Consider the following 14500-nt stretch of genomic DNA (forward strand, 5'->3'; position numbering starts at 1 on the left):
AACCAGAGGATGAAGCCTGATTACTTACAACCACAGTAAAACTGACAGCAGAAATATTAACAATAACCATGGAAACCAGAAGACACCAGAGAAAATATCTATTGTTCTAGAACTTTATGCCCAAGTAAAACTATCATTCAGTGTTAGGTCCAGATAGAGATATTTTCAGACAAAAAAAATGACAGTTTACTTTTTCCTAAAGAACTAATGAAGAAGAAAACTGAACTAATGAGAGTGAAAGAGATGTACCTCAAAAGGAATGCTGAGCAAATGAATTGATTATCACGTGGGAAATCAAAACAAACTTTACCTAAATAAAGCAAAATAATCACACACACACACACACACACAAAGTACAAATCAAGGGAAAAAATATATCAAATATATCAAATAGTATGTAAGATGAGTTAAAAAGATGGGTTAAAGCTCTTTCAAGTTGAACTATTCAAGAGGAAAAGAAAAATTATTAATTTTAGACTTTGATATGTCAGATATTCATGTTAAAGCTATAAAGATGCCACTAGAGGAATAGAACTAGAATATGTAACTTTTATCCAGAAAGGCAGGAGTAAAGAAAAGTTAATCTATTAAAAGATAGGAAAAGAAAAAAAGAAACATATAAAAAGCAAGGTAAGTAGAAGGTACAAAATACAATGAAAAGTTAAATCTAAATTCAGTAATCACAATGAATTAAATAAACTTGCCAGTTAAAAGATGGTCAGCATGAATTTAAAAAAAAATTTTGTATGTGATTTATAAAATACTTATCTAAAATATAAGACCGGGCTTCCCTGGTGGCGCAGTGGTTAAGAATCTGCCTGCCAACGTAGGGGACACGGGTTTGAGCCGTGATCCGGGAAGATCCCACATGCCCCGGAGCAGCTAAACCTGTGCACCACAACTACTGAGCCTGCTCTCTAGAACCCACGAGCCACAACTACTGAGCCCATGTGCCACAGCTGCTGAAGCCTACGTGCCTAAAGCCTGTGCTCCGCAACAAGAGAAACCCCCGCTCACCGCAACTAGAGAAAGCATGCAAGCAACAATGAAAACCCAATGCAGCCAAAAATAAAATAAATTTTAAAAAATAAAATAAAAATATGAGAGCATGTTAAAGTAGAAAGTAAACTGTATGCATACAGTTTTTTAAAAATATTAAAAGTAGATATTTTGCAAAGTGGTTATTTACTGTTTGAGCATTAATATTTTCTATTTTTATTAAGCTATAATAATTATAAATTTTCCAGTTTTGTTTAAAAATGGAAAAAATCTATAATATTAAATTTAATATGTAAATCTCATCTACTTATTAACTTTTAGTACTCGTAGAAGTACTACATTGTTCTTGCTGGTATAATACTAAATGATTCTGTTGAACCATGAATTGCTCAGCCCTGAAGGTAAAAATTATACTGCTTTGGGAATAAACATGTTTTAAATCAAGTAATTGCTCAGAGCTAAAATCTTCTACCACTTGCACTTTGTTTAGAGATGAAATGAGTAAGACTGGTTTCTTAAAAGCCATGGAGTTTTAAAAGCGCTATTTGTATCAATAAGTGAAGTGAAACTGAGATAATCTTAACGAAGACTGTTTTAAATGCAAACGTCTGTTTCCAAAATTATTATTAAACTTCTAATATAGTAAAAACTCATAATATCAAATTTTTTTACATTTGTGATACATTTGTAAGTCAGACTGCCTGTATTGACCCCGCTTGGCTTATTTGTGAAATCAGAGCTTCCTAAGCAAATGAGTAGTGTTAAAAGGAGTTGCTTAGGTAAAACTAAACTGTTTCCAACTGTTCTGCATATCAATTTAATACAGAAATCCTATACGTAATTGTTTTAGGCAGAGGAGAACTAACAAAACTGTCACTTCACTGTACTAATTACAAATCACTTAATTTTATTCCATCAGTTAGAACTAGATTTATCTTAGGTAACAATTTATTAACTTTTATTAACCTAAGTCTCTTTAAAAGTTTTTCCTTTTAAAATCTTTTATAGTTCATATTTTACTAATTCAGGTTGGTAGTCTATTGAGTCTGTTTTCTGAGACTTTCTTTGATTACAGGGCATAAAATGTCATAGATATACTTAAGTCTTTGAGAGTATTTCTTTCGGTTCAGTTCATCCACGCTTATACTCCAAATCAGGGTACTCTTAGCATTTAGTTGTCCTCTCCAGAGGTGGATGTTACTCAGGATTTATGGATGTTGGTGTTTTGTGCCTTGGTCTAAAGTTCTTACTCTTCTGATGGGCCCAATACAGAAATTTTTATCTTACCATTAATAAAGTTGAGAAATGAAAATTGTTATTGCTGTGAATCAATGAGGTCAAACTTAATTTCTTACTAATGAGAGGGTTTTCTTCAGAGTAAGAAAGAACAGAAGCTTGGCATCTAATAGTAAAGTTAACTTTGTATTTTTATTTAATTAAAATATTTATGTTAATTTTCTTTCATTTCTCCAGTCATACTTCTTGCCATATATCCCATTTTATTTCTCAAATCCAGTCGCAAAAAGGTCTAAATTACCTTCTGGGAAGCTTCTTAGTTTCATTACCCACCTCCTTAAATTATAATCTGCTAGAATAATTTCAGTGCTTTTGCAGGAATAAAGGGTGTCGTTGTTAGCTTCTTATTTAATTAATGACCAGATATAATGCAGAAATGCATGAGGTACATGATAAGCATATAGCAACTGCTCAATAAATGTCAATTAAATTTATTGCAGGGTGAGTATACCCCTTCTGTTGGAAGTACTCCATTGAGAATTAGTTTTTATCAGACTTCATTTTCCTTCTTCCCACTGTCTATTTCTTTGATCGCCCCTGCTCTTTCTGTTAACATTTTCTTTAATTCCTAGGTAGAGAAATCCTGAGCTAGAAAAAAGTCTAGTTTGACTCCAGTTCGTAGAGGGCATTATTCTTTTGTTAGCCAAGGGATCTATTTCATGAATATATAATCTCAAAATTACTTACCTATGTCTTCCATTGTGGATTCATTTAATTTTAGCTATATGGCTACTTCTTAGGAATCAAAAGAAATCCAGAGAAATTATCAGGTGTAGTAATTTTTTTTTCTTTCAAATAATACTATACTGCTTCATGGGTAGTGTGAGTACCTTATAACGGAGTATTCTCAGCTTCTCCCTCCCATAACTTGTAATCTTGCTGTCATTCATTTTTCTTTTCTATAAGCTATAATCACCAAAAACATCGCTGCTATTATTTTCAACAAACTGTTGTCTTTTAGGTCAATTAAGAATAAGAAAAGGGACTTACTTCCCTGGTGGCACAGTGGTTGAGAATCTGCCTGCCAATGCAGGGGACACGGGTTCAAGCCCTGGTCTGGGAAGATACCACATGCCACGGAGCAACTAAGCCTGTGCGCCACAACTATTGAGCCTGTGCTCTAGAGCCCACGAGCTGCAACTACTGAGCCCACGTGCCACAACGACTGAAGCCTGCACACCTAGAGCCCGTGCTCCACAAACAAGAGAAGCCACTGCAATGAGAAGCCCACGTACTGCAACCAAGAGTAGCCCCTGCTCACCGCAACTAGAGAAAGCCTGCGTGCAGCAATGAAGACCCAATGCAGCCAAAAATAAATAAATAAATAAATTTATTAAAAAAAGAATAAGAAAAAATTTTAAAATTATTTTACCTTAATTTATTCTTCTCTAACACTCTTCCTTTCTTTATGTACATCCAAATTTCTGACCTATATAATTTTCCTTCTCTCTGAATAATTTATTTTAACATTTCTTGTGGTAGATCTGCTTGCAAAAATTCCCTCAGTTTTTGATTGAGAAAATCTTTATTTCTCACCTTCGAAGGATAAGTTCACTGGATACAGAATTATAGATTGGTGGATTTTTTCTTTCAATACTTTGAATATTTCAATCTGCTCTCTTCTTATGTGCGTGATTCTGAAGAGAAGTCTGATATAATTCTTACTTTATTTTCCTCTCTAGGTAAAGTCTTCCACATCCCTCACTCCCCCAGATCTCTCCATACTGCCAGTCTGGATTCTTTGTGTTTGGCTTGTGCAGTTTTAATATGATATGGCCAGGTGTGGTTTTGGTATTTATCCTGTTTGGAGTTCTTTGGATCACCTGGGTCTGTGGTTTTGTGTCTGTCATTGATTTTGGAATATTCTCAGCCATTATTATGTCAAATTGTTCCTCTATTCTTTTCTATTTCTTCTCTTTCTGGTATTACTATTATGCATATGTTAAAACTTTTGTAATTGCCCTATAATTCTCAGATATTCTGTTCCATCTTTTCATTCTTTCTTTTCCTCTTTGCATTACAGTTTTGAAAGTGTGTACTGTTACATCTTGAAACTCTTTGATTCTTTTCTTGGCCATATCTAGTCTACTGATGAGCCCATCAAAGGCATTCTTCATTTTCATTACAGTGTTTTTGATATAGCATTTTCTTTTGATTCTTTCTTAGAGTTTCCATCTCTCAGCTTACGTACTCATCTGTTCTTTTATGTTGTCAACTTTTTCAATAAATCCTTTGGCATATTACTTATTGTTTTAAATTCCAATTCTGATAATCCCAAATTTTCTGATGCTTGATTTGTCTTTTCGGGTTCTTTCTTTTTGCCTTTTAGTGTGCCTGGTAATTTTTTGTTGAAAGCTGGACATGTTGTATTGGGTAAAAGGAACTTTGGTAGATAGGTCTTTAGTGTGAAGTTTTATGTTTATCTGGCTAGGAGTCAGTCTGTGTCTACTATTTGCGGTAGCTCTTGTGGCCAAGGCTAAAATTTCCTCTTATGTCCTTGTTTTTGTTTTCCCTGTTGTCTTTAAAAGTGTTCCTGGAGACTTTAAATAGGGGTGAGCCTTGCAGTTCTTTTAGCTGTATCTCATTCCTTGTTATTTTATAGGAGCCCTATTGCTATGGTGGTAATGTGAGGAAGGGTGGGAGGAAACCTTCTATAGTCCTATGATTAGGTCTCAGTCTTTTAGTGAACCTTTTGCTTCCCCTCTGTCAGTTACGCTCTGGTGAAATAGTTTTCCTTGTGAGAAGGCCTTATTAAGTAGAACAGAGGTCAGTAGTGTTTCAAAATGGTTACTTTCCTCTTCCCCTGCTGGAAGCAGGTGAAGATTTTTCTCTAATCTCCACAGTGAGAACCTAGTGAGGCTCATGGAGGTAAAACTCATAGAAGTTTGGAGAATCCTTCTTTAAGGCTGAGGCCCCTCCTAATTTTTCATTCTTAAGCTAGTATTCATATTGAACCTCCAGAAATTAATCAATTATAGTTGAAAGTGTTCCTGCCCCAGGACTGGTTTCAGCCAACACTTCTGCACCTGCGCTTTTGTTACCAGTAAGTCCTTATCCTCTGTATCTGCCTGGCTGTCTCTCCAGTTTTCGGGGAAGCAGTTTGCCCTGTGACCTCAGATATCCGATAGATCTAAGAAGAGTCATTGGTTTTCAGTTTGTTCAGCTTTTTTCTTTTTGTGAGGATAGGAGTGACTACTTCCAGGCTCTTCATATTTCAGAACAGAAACCAGAAGTTCCTATGTTTCTTATTAGAATGAAGATTTCACTTTAGCTCAGTCTTATTAGTCTCTTAAGCCTTTTCTTTTCATGTAGGAACTTCACTGGAAACAATGTTTCTAGTGAATATTTGAACATAGATTACATTTGGGCGAGATACTTTTTTTCATCTATTTTTTTCAAAATTATATTTTCATTTATTGACTTTTCTAAATGCAGACTGCAGTCCTCCTCAAGCTGTAAGGCTATGAATCCTTGATGCTTTCTTTCTAAGCCTCAATTCAGCAGTTAGAAAGATTTTTTAAAAATCTGAAACACTTATCTCCCTCAAAGGACATAGACAGAATGAACAGTGAAGAGAATTTGTATACTGTTTTAAAGTACCTTCAATGCACCAGACACTATCCTGTATGGATACACAGAAGTGTAGAGGTAGGATACCTAAATTCTAGTGTTCTCAGGCTAGTCAGGTAACAAGACAGGTGAATAATATCAAACTCATATGCTTCAGGCATGTGCAAAGAAGCACAGAGGTGGGACATTTTGTCTTACCTTGGAGGGTTGGGATGAGGCAGGAAAATGTCACCTAAAGCAGCTGACATGTGATCTGTCTCTTGGAGGATGACTAGGGTGCAGGAGAACATTCCAGCAGAGAAAACTGCCTACAAGTTAGATGGTTTAGTTTATGGTTGCTTTTCTTCTGCAGTCAGGACTTTGAGAGCAAGGGAAATTGGGCAAGTTAGGTAGTGTCTTTCCAACTCTATTCGACGTATGGTTTTATTAGAACAGATACTTGCTCTATAATGTTTTTCAAAGTCAAATGTAAGCAATGTTTGAATTGTTTTGTATTATATTGCAGTATCAAATTGAGAATTAACTGCAATATGTATTTCATATTGATATAAGATATAACCTGACAAAATAATTTTTTAATTCTCAAATTATGTCTTGTAAGTATTTTGCATGGTGGTAGAATTCATTTGAGTTTAAGTTTGATTGGTTTTATTGTTTCTATAAATGTAAGGATATTTTATGATTTCGTAGAAGGAAATTTTTAGAAATGATAACCCACTCATTTTAGCTAATCTCATTTAGTTAAACCCCATTTCTCTTGAAGTGGTAACCCATTTATAACTTCATGTATATTTTTAGACTCATACATATATTTACTCGTTCAGGTTTATAGTACTGCTACTTTCTGGTGAAGGTATAATGAACATAATTTAAAATTCTACATAAAATATAGGAATACTATTCAATTAATAACTAGTAGATTATCACCTAGTTCTGGTTTAGTGTTGTAGCTTTTGAAATTACTATTACCAGACAATATAAAGCTGTTCTAGCATACATCTAATATACTGTTTCTAAAATGAATGAATATGTATACAGAGAAGGAGGGATTTTGGACTTCTTAGAGAAAGCAGGATAGAGAATCTTATTTCAGATGACAGAAGACAGCACCAAAGTGATCTTAATTTTTCTAAAAAAAATATCATCTGATCTTGTTTCATATTAAGATTTGACTTTTAATTATGTTGCTGCTAAAATTATTCTCTGAGATACTGTGCATAGATGATTCAAGATATTTTTGAAACACTCCTTAAAATGACCATTAAAGCCTATTAAATCATCACTTTTACTCCAGACATCTCTTTCTTCACTTGCTTTGCTTTCTTTAATAGAAATAGTGTATTAGTTTTCTGTTGCTGCTGTAACAAATTACCATAAATTTAGTGGCTTAAAACAACACAAATATATTATCCTACAATTCTTGAGGTCAGAAGTTCAGTATGAGTGCCACCAGACTAAAATCAAGGTGTTGGGCAGGCTGTTCCTTTCTGGAGTCTTTAGGGGGAGAATCCATTTACTGCTTCTTTGAGTTGTTGGCAGAATTCAGTTCCTTGCAAGTGTAGCACCTAGGTCTTGTTTTCTTACTGTCTATAAACTGAGGATTATACCACCTTTTAAAGGCCACCACATTTCCTGGCTCGTTGTCTGCTTCCTCCGTCTTCAAAACCAGCAATGGCCTGTTGAGGCCTTCTCACTTTGCATCTTTCTGACATACTGTTCGGTAATCTTTTACTTATAAGGATTTATGTGATTAAGTTGGGCCCACTCAGATAATCCAGGGTAGTATCCCCATCTTGGGTTCTTAATCTTAATCATATCTGCAAAGTCCCTTTTACCATGTAACATAACATATTAGCAGGTTAACAGGAGTTAGGATGTAGACATCTTTGGGCAGCCATGTTTCTGCCTAATATAACCGGTAATACTAACTGGTGCCTGGCTTTGCTGGACCAGTTTTCCTTTTCTGTTTGGAATACCTCTGACTTTTCCCTCTTTGATTCATGGAATACAAAAGAAGTGTTAGGATTCAGCAGAGTCATGATCGTGCTATATTAGGTATAATACCTATAGGGAAATTATAGGGAAAAGAGAATTCTAGAAATACTGCAAAAAAAAAGGAAAATATGCTTACAGAGTATTGCTTTGTAAAATAGAAAGTCCTTGTGTATTTTTGTGTTTATATTAACTATTTTGAATCCTTAGTGCATAGTTATTCAGTACACAGCAGCAGGAAGTAAACCAGTAAAGAGCCTCTTAATTTAGTATGAAAATATTCCAAGATAGATTTTCAGAGCAATAAATTTTAATAATTTATGTGAATTTTGATAATGGACAACATTGCATTTTAATATGTTATTTCTTTCCTACTTAGATCATCACGAAGTATGTATACGAGCTCCTGGAAAAGGACTGTAATTTGAAAAAAATATCTATTCCAGTAAGTCCAATTTTTAAAAATATTTATAGTTCCAAATAAAATAGTTTTCAATTCAGAAGAAAACTATTGTTTTAGGTTAACTGTGATAAGCTTAAATGTTAAGATCCTAGTGTTTCGATACTGATAAAGATAATATTAAATTCCTGTCATTATATCTCATCTCACTGTGCACAATAGTTCTTAAAAAGTAATATTCTTCAGTGTAAAGAAAAACTGATTTCCAGTCTTTTTTGAAAATGATGACACAAAAGGACTACCCTTTCCTCTACCTTTTCTCATTTCATTGCTATAATTTATTTTTACATATTTATTTGAAGTAAACCAGTGTTCCTTTTCTTGCATTAGACATTCACCATCGCTTTAATTATTTCTTGATTTTTTTTAATTATATGTTTTATTTCTCTGTTATTTCCTCTGCACATCCCCAGATTCACTCCTAGTGCTTCGTGTTTCATAACACTACTCATCTCTTTTTTGGTAGAGCACTTTTTTGAAGTTTTGCATATTTTGCCATTTCAGAGTGAAAAAGTTTGAAATTTGTTCTGTGATTCAGCTTCTCAAAAGAACTTTTTTGTTTTTAATAGAAAGCATGAAATATTAAGTGTTTAAATGAAGGAATCATAACCTTATGTGTGTAATGATGGTAAACTGGATGATCTTTAAGGTCCCTGACAACTCTCTGATTTTACAATCTATATGAATCTCCAAGACTTCATGAAAGTAATTTATTTAAGGCACAAAACTTTGAATATTGATAATTTTGTTTACATGAAATTTTGCATGAAATTTTGCATGAAATTTTAAAGTTCTTTGGGCAGTGTTATTCTACCATGAATTGGAGGGTTTGAGGATTTTTTAATGCTATCCATCCTCTCAAATTAATTCCCATAGGTTGATTTTTTTTTAAAAGAAATCTATTTTATATTTAATTTTCTATAGGCAATCTCAAGTACTAGGTCACATTGTTAATCATTTATTCATTCATTCAACAAATATTTATTTTAGGGTACCAGGTATTGTTCCAAGTGCTGGTGACATAGCAGTGAATAAAATATTCAGTATTGTTCCTCGTAATGACTTAGGCCAACCCTTGTTTTTTTGGAACCTTTCCTTCCTTTTGAATTATGTGAAAACAAAGATTTTAGTATCTTTTGAGGAATGAATATTGAAGTCTTTTTTGGATTCAAATCTCTTTTAGTTTTGACTTTAGGTCTAGTGTCTTACTCTATTAAAACTATATATTGAATTTTGTCTTCTGGAAAGTTAAGGTAGAATTTTGTCACTTTGTCCAGTCTTCTTTTCTTGTGAATTCTGTTTCTTTCGAAGTTTCTGAAGAATGATATTTAAAGAGCCTTAGGTTAATTCATTGTTACAGCACAATTAATATTGAGTCCTTTAACTCTGTAATACTTCTAGTTCCATGGAACCTTTAAACTCACTTTAATTCCCTAGATTTCTAGAACAAATTACAAGATAATTGGCCATATCTCTCATGTTATATGATTGCCTTTCATTAATTTTCTTTATAGAAAGCCTGAGATTAGATTTAGAAGGACTTCAATTATTTTCCTCTTTTTTAAATTTAGACTATAAAGTTACACAGAGGGAGCTTTACATTATATGAGACCTATAACAACCTTCATGTCCATTTTTGGTTAGTAAAGATTCCCTAATTTTATAAACATTAAAGAAACTAGAAAATTTTTATTTTAGGAAGTTTATCTCTCCTTAGATTATCATCACATATTTTATATAGTTGTGAATTTTTCTTCCCTAAGTATTAGTTTTCTCCTGAGTTCTCTTAAGTCCCAAAGCTAGCAGTGAGAGTGGGGTTTTTTTGTTGTTGTTCAAAGTCGTTCTTCTTTACTACAGGAATACCACCAAACTTTTTTTTCCTGATGATAAACTAAGTTTTAGTGTTACAGTTGAAATACTTAACAAGGAAAGAAAAACTTTTTTTTTTAAATGACAGCACTTCGTGGAAGTCCATGATTTGACAGATCATGATCATGTCTCATGTTTACTTTCCACCTCACATAAATAGGTACAAAATATTCTCCATTTTAGTATCTCACACTTGTGTAGAATACTGGATACGTGAATTTAGCTTGACTACAGATTTGCATTCAATTTATTCAATCATATTTAAATAAATATCAAAATTAGTGGTTTTCATAACTATCCCAAAGTGAATTGTTAATTGCTAAAAATTGTTTGGTGCAGTCTCACTGACCAATTGGCCTTTGAGGTTGATTTGTCTCTAACCTGAGGCGGTACACTGGAATGACCTTTATGTGTATTCCTTAATGAAAGCTCATCTTAGTAAATAACCATTGTTTGAAGATATATGGCCTTGGAACAACCATTTCAAAACTTAACTTAATGAAGGAAAAATTATTTTATATAGATATTTTTCTATTTTAAATTAGCACTAATTTTACACAGAGTGAATTATAGCCACCAGCTGCAGAGTCACAGTTCTGCATTATATTGAGATGAATATGTCAATGACCAGCTTAAATACTGTTCTTATTCCTTAATCATTAATACCATTACATTGTTCATTTTCATTTTTTTCCTTAAATACTCTGACATTCTGATATTTTCAAAGTCAGCATATCTGGATGTTCAAGTAAAACATTTATTCATTTGTTCATGGCTACCTTGACTTGTAGCCCCTTAAAAAATTCTTGAACAGTGGTATAATATAAAAAAACACATGTTTATCTTCAGAAAATAAGTACTTTTCCAGTTTTGAAGTGATTACTGTGGAATTTAAAGTGCCAGCATTCCATTGCTTAAAAAATTGACTCAGGTGCTTGGTAACAGGGGACTTAGTATGATGGAAAAAAGAAACAGTGATCAGCACCTGCTGGAAAGTCTATAGCTAGGGGTTTTTTCATTAAGATAAACAGATGTCCATTTCCATACATTCCAGAATCCATTAAGGCCTCACTGACTTTAAGAGGCTCTTTTATTTGTGCATATTTAGACATACTTTTTGGTAAATGAATGACTGGGAACCTCTGTAGCCTCTTCTTTATTTTTCACTGACAGCTTTGCTTTTTAATTTTTTCTTTTGTTCTTATTACCATTTTGTTTTTTTAAGCCATTTTAACTGAGTGATTAATCTGCTTTCATATAATGTTCCTAGGTAAAAGGGAGTTTTTCTTCTCAGAGTTGGCTTTTGTCTGTCTCCCATCCACTTTTCTTCCTCTATGACTTCAGTCATATCCATTGTCATCATAGTAATTTGTTTATTCTAGACGTCACATGCAAGTGAAGCTAATGTGGTAGTGTTATACTTCATACTTCTCTTACTGCATATTTAATTACTACTAATAAAGATACAGATATGCCATTTTAATTCTAAGCATTGTGTAGTTCTTTTAAAATTCTTTGTAGTCATGCATTCATTTAATCTTCCATTTGTGCTTTCTGAACCAGGCAAGTATTGTAAGCAGTTAAGAGGATGCATTATTTAGTTAAATGCCTTTTATCTAAAGGAATTCACTAGTGATGCTTGATAAGATTCTTTATTTCAAAAGTTCATTCATTCTTATATAAATGAGTGCCTACAATGTGCCAGCCTTTCTTCTAGGCATTGGGAATGTAGCTGGAGACAAACAAAGGTCTATGCCTTCCTGGACTTACATTCTAGTGGAGGGAGCAGATGGTAAATAATAGAATATTATTAAAAGCATATTATATTGTGTTATGTGCTATGGAGCAACATAAAACAGAATGGGACTAGGGAATTCTTGGGGAAGTGTTTAAATGGGGTGGTCAGAGAAGGCTTCACTGAGAAGGTGGTATTTTTTTCTTAAGCCCTGTGGCCGTGCTCTTCTTGCTGAAATAATTACCTTTTGTGCTCTGTGTACACAACTGGCTAAGCATCCACTACTGACACCAATCTGATTGTTTTAGAAATAGAGAAATTTAATTTTGTTTTTTTGTCCCAGGAGTAGTGACTGGGAACATTTGGAATCCAAGGCATTTTTTGGTATTGAGTTTTTTTCTTTCTTATTTTGGTAATTTTATGAATCTATATTGTTGATGAAGTGAAGTGCTTGCATTACCCAGAATGTGGATTGACTTTCTCTACTTGAGGAGGTGTTTAGTACCAGCTGTCAAGATTTTAACTTGGCTCTGACCTGGTTGCACAAAGGCTGCCATTCCTGGTTACTTGCCCCTGCTGGTGTGGAATACCACTCAGTGTATGCCATGGCATATTTAATAAGAGTTTGGGAAGTTATCCCTTTCTAAAAGTCTTTTGAATCTTTCAAATCTAAATCATACATCATCTAGTATAAACCTAACTATTAAGTGTAATCAAAATGACTAAGAATATTCACTTTTTATACCATAAATAACTAGTACATAAAATAAGGTTATCAAAGTATACAAATAATATTCCTTCATAAAATAATTGTTGTATAATCCTGTGTTCATACTCTGAATGAAATTTCAAAGTCCATTTACACAGAACAGTTGGTGTTTGAATTTTTAAATAGTTCCCTCTCCTACCGTTGTTAAAAGCTTAGTAGTTTTCCTTGCTAATATATGGTTTTCCAATATGTGTATTCGCCAGCTGGGTTTTTCTGTTTTTTATTTTAGGTGCAGCATATTTCTATTATAACTTATAGGCTTAATAGCTGTGTGACCTTGGGCGAGTTATTTAAACTCTCTAGGCCTCAACTTCTTCATCTATAAATGAATATAATAATAGTGCGACCTTAACAGAAATAATATTTTTTTAACATTTAGCATAGTATCTAGATTATAGGAAGCACTTAAAAATTAGTTATTCTTATTTATAATGATAATATAATACTAAATAGACAAGAATAATGGAGAAAGGCATATTTCCAGTATTTTTTCATATTTTTATATGTTTAAATTACTATGTCTTTTTTTGCTCCTCTACCTTATATATAATTATCAATCTCTAATGAAAATTTTAAAGTTTTTTTACTTCTATAATTCTATAATAGTCATTCTATAATTTATAGTAATCATTAGTTGTTTTCTCATTTGTGTCTATACCTGATCAGAAAACATTTATTTATTATTTAATTTTTTTTAATTACAGGTAGATGCCACTGAGAGTGAACCAAAGAGTTTTATCTTTATGAGTGAGGATGCTTTGACAAATCCACAGAAACTGATGGTTTTAATTCATGGTAGTGGTGTTGTGAGGGCAGGTCAGTGGGCTAGAAGGCTTATTATAAATGAAGATCTGGACAGTGGCACACAGATACCTTTTATTAAGAGAGCTGTGGATGTAAGTGCAATTTCCTTTAATTTTTTTTTGGCATTTTATAGCTCTGTTTTAGTATGTGTTATAAATTATTTTATCATGTCTTTTAAAAAGTCTTTTCTAAACATAGTCCTATCTTTAAATTGTTCTTATTTATTTTATTTGTAGTGAAAGATTATTCTGTATTATTTTGCCTTTACAACAAGAGCAAAAAGGCATCTTAAGTATACAAAGATTTAGATAAAATCTTTGAAATGAGTATTTTCAGTTCTAAATTTTTTTGTTTCTTATTACATGAAATATCACTTAAATTATCAAATACTTATCAATATTATTGAAAATACTTCTGAAAAAAAATCATGACTGCTTTTGTAAATCTCTGCCTACCTGATTTAGTGAAGTTAGAAACTAAAGGAATTCTGCTACCTTTAAGATAATATCTTATTCTTAAAAAAAAAGAGTTGGAATAACTCAGTGTTTTTTTGTCATTAAAAAATAAAAACAAAAAACAACTCTTTAGAGCCGACAAATGTAATGCTTTATGAATAAGACAAAGACATACAAAATGGTAACTTGCAGTATTTACTGAATTACTCTATTCTTACTTGAATTATAACTTTTTAGAAATTGGTGTTTTAAAATTGTGTTCAAGGTTTTCTTTCCTGTAGTGGTGAAATTTCTTTTTCTGACCTAGCTTTGTTATATCTTAATATTTGGCGACTTGTTTTACTGTCTTATTCTTAAGTTCTGTAATGAATAGTTAAATTTTGCACAGTTGGTTTTCTTTCACATATAAGCAGAGATTTTCTTCAGAAAAAAAAAGGTAAAGTGACATCTTTACTTACAAAAGGTAAATATAATAACGGAAAGTTATCACGCATGCTTTATAAGAGCTACATTATTACATTTTTGTAATTACAAGTGGAAAGAAATTATTT

General features: G+C 32.7%; 1 protein-coding gene across 3 annotated transcripts in view; it reads left to right on the forward strand.

Moving 5' to 3' along the window:
• Positions 1-14500, forward strand: part of ARB2A (ARB2 cotranscriptional regulator A) — a 434977-nt gene that overhangs the window by 97552 nt on the left and 322925 nt on the right. For 2 of the 3 annotated variants that reach the window (XM_007469760.1, XM_007469759.1), the window contains 2 exons: positions 8237-8302; positions 13395-13586. In XM_007469760.1, the coding sequence (XP_007469822.1) occupies positions 8237-8302; positions 13395-13586 (258 nt within the window). The remainder of the gene's footprint in view (positions 1-8236; positions 8303-13394; positions 13587-14500) is intronic. The other variant, XM_007469761.1, reaches the window with a different exon arrangement.

This window comes from Lipotes vexillifer, unplaced genomic scaffold (genome assembly GCF_000442215.2).
Source record: "Lipotes vexillifer unplaced genomic scaffold, Lipotes_vexillifer_v1.1 scaffold67, whole genome shotgun sequence".
NCBI classification, from domain to species: domain Eukaryota; kingdom Metazoa; phylum Chordata; class Mammalia; order Artiodactyla; family Lipotidae; genus Lipotes; species Lipotes vexillifer.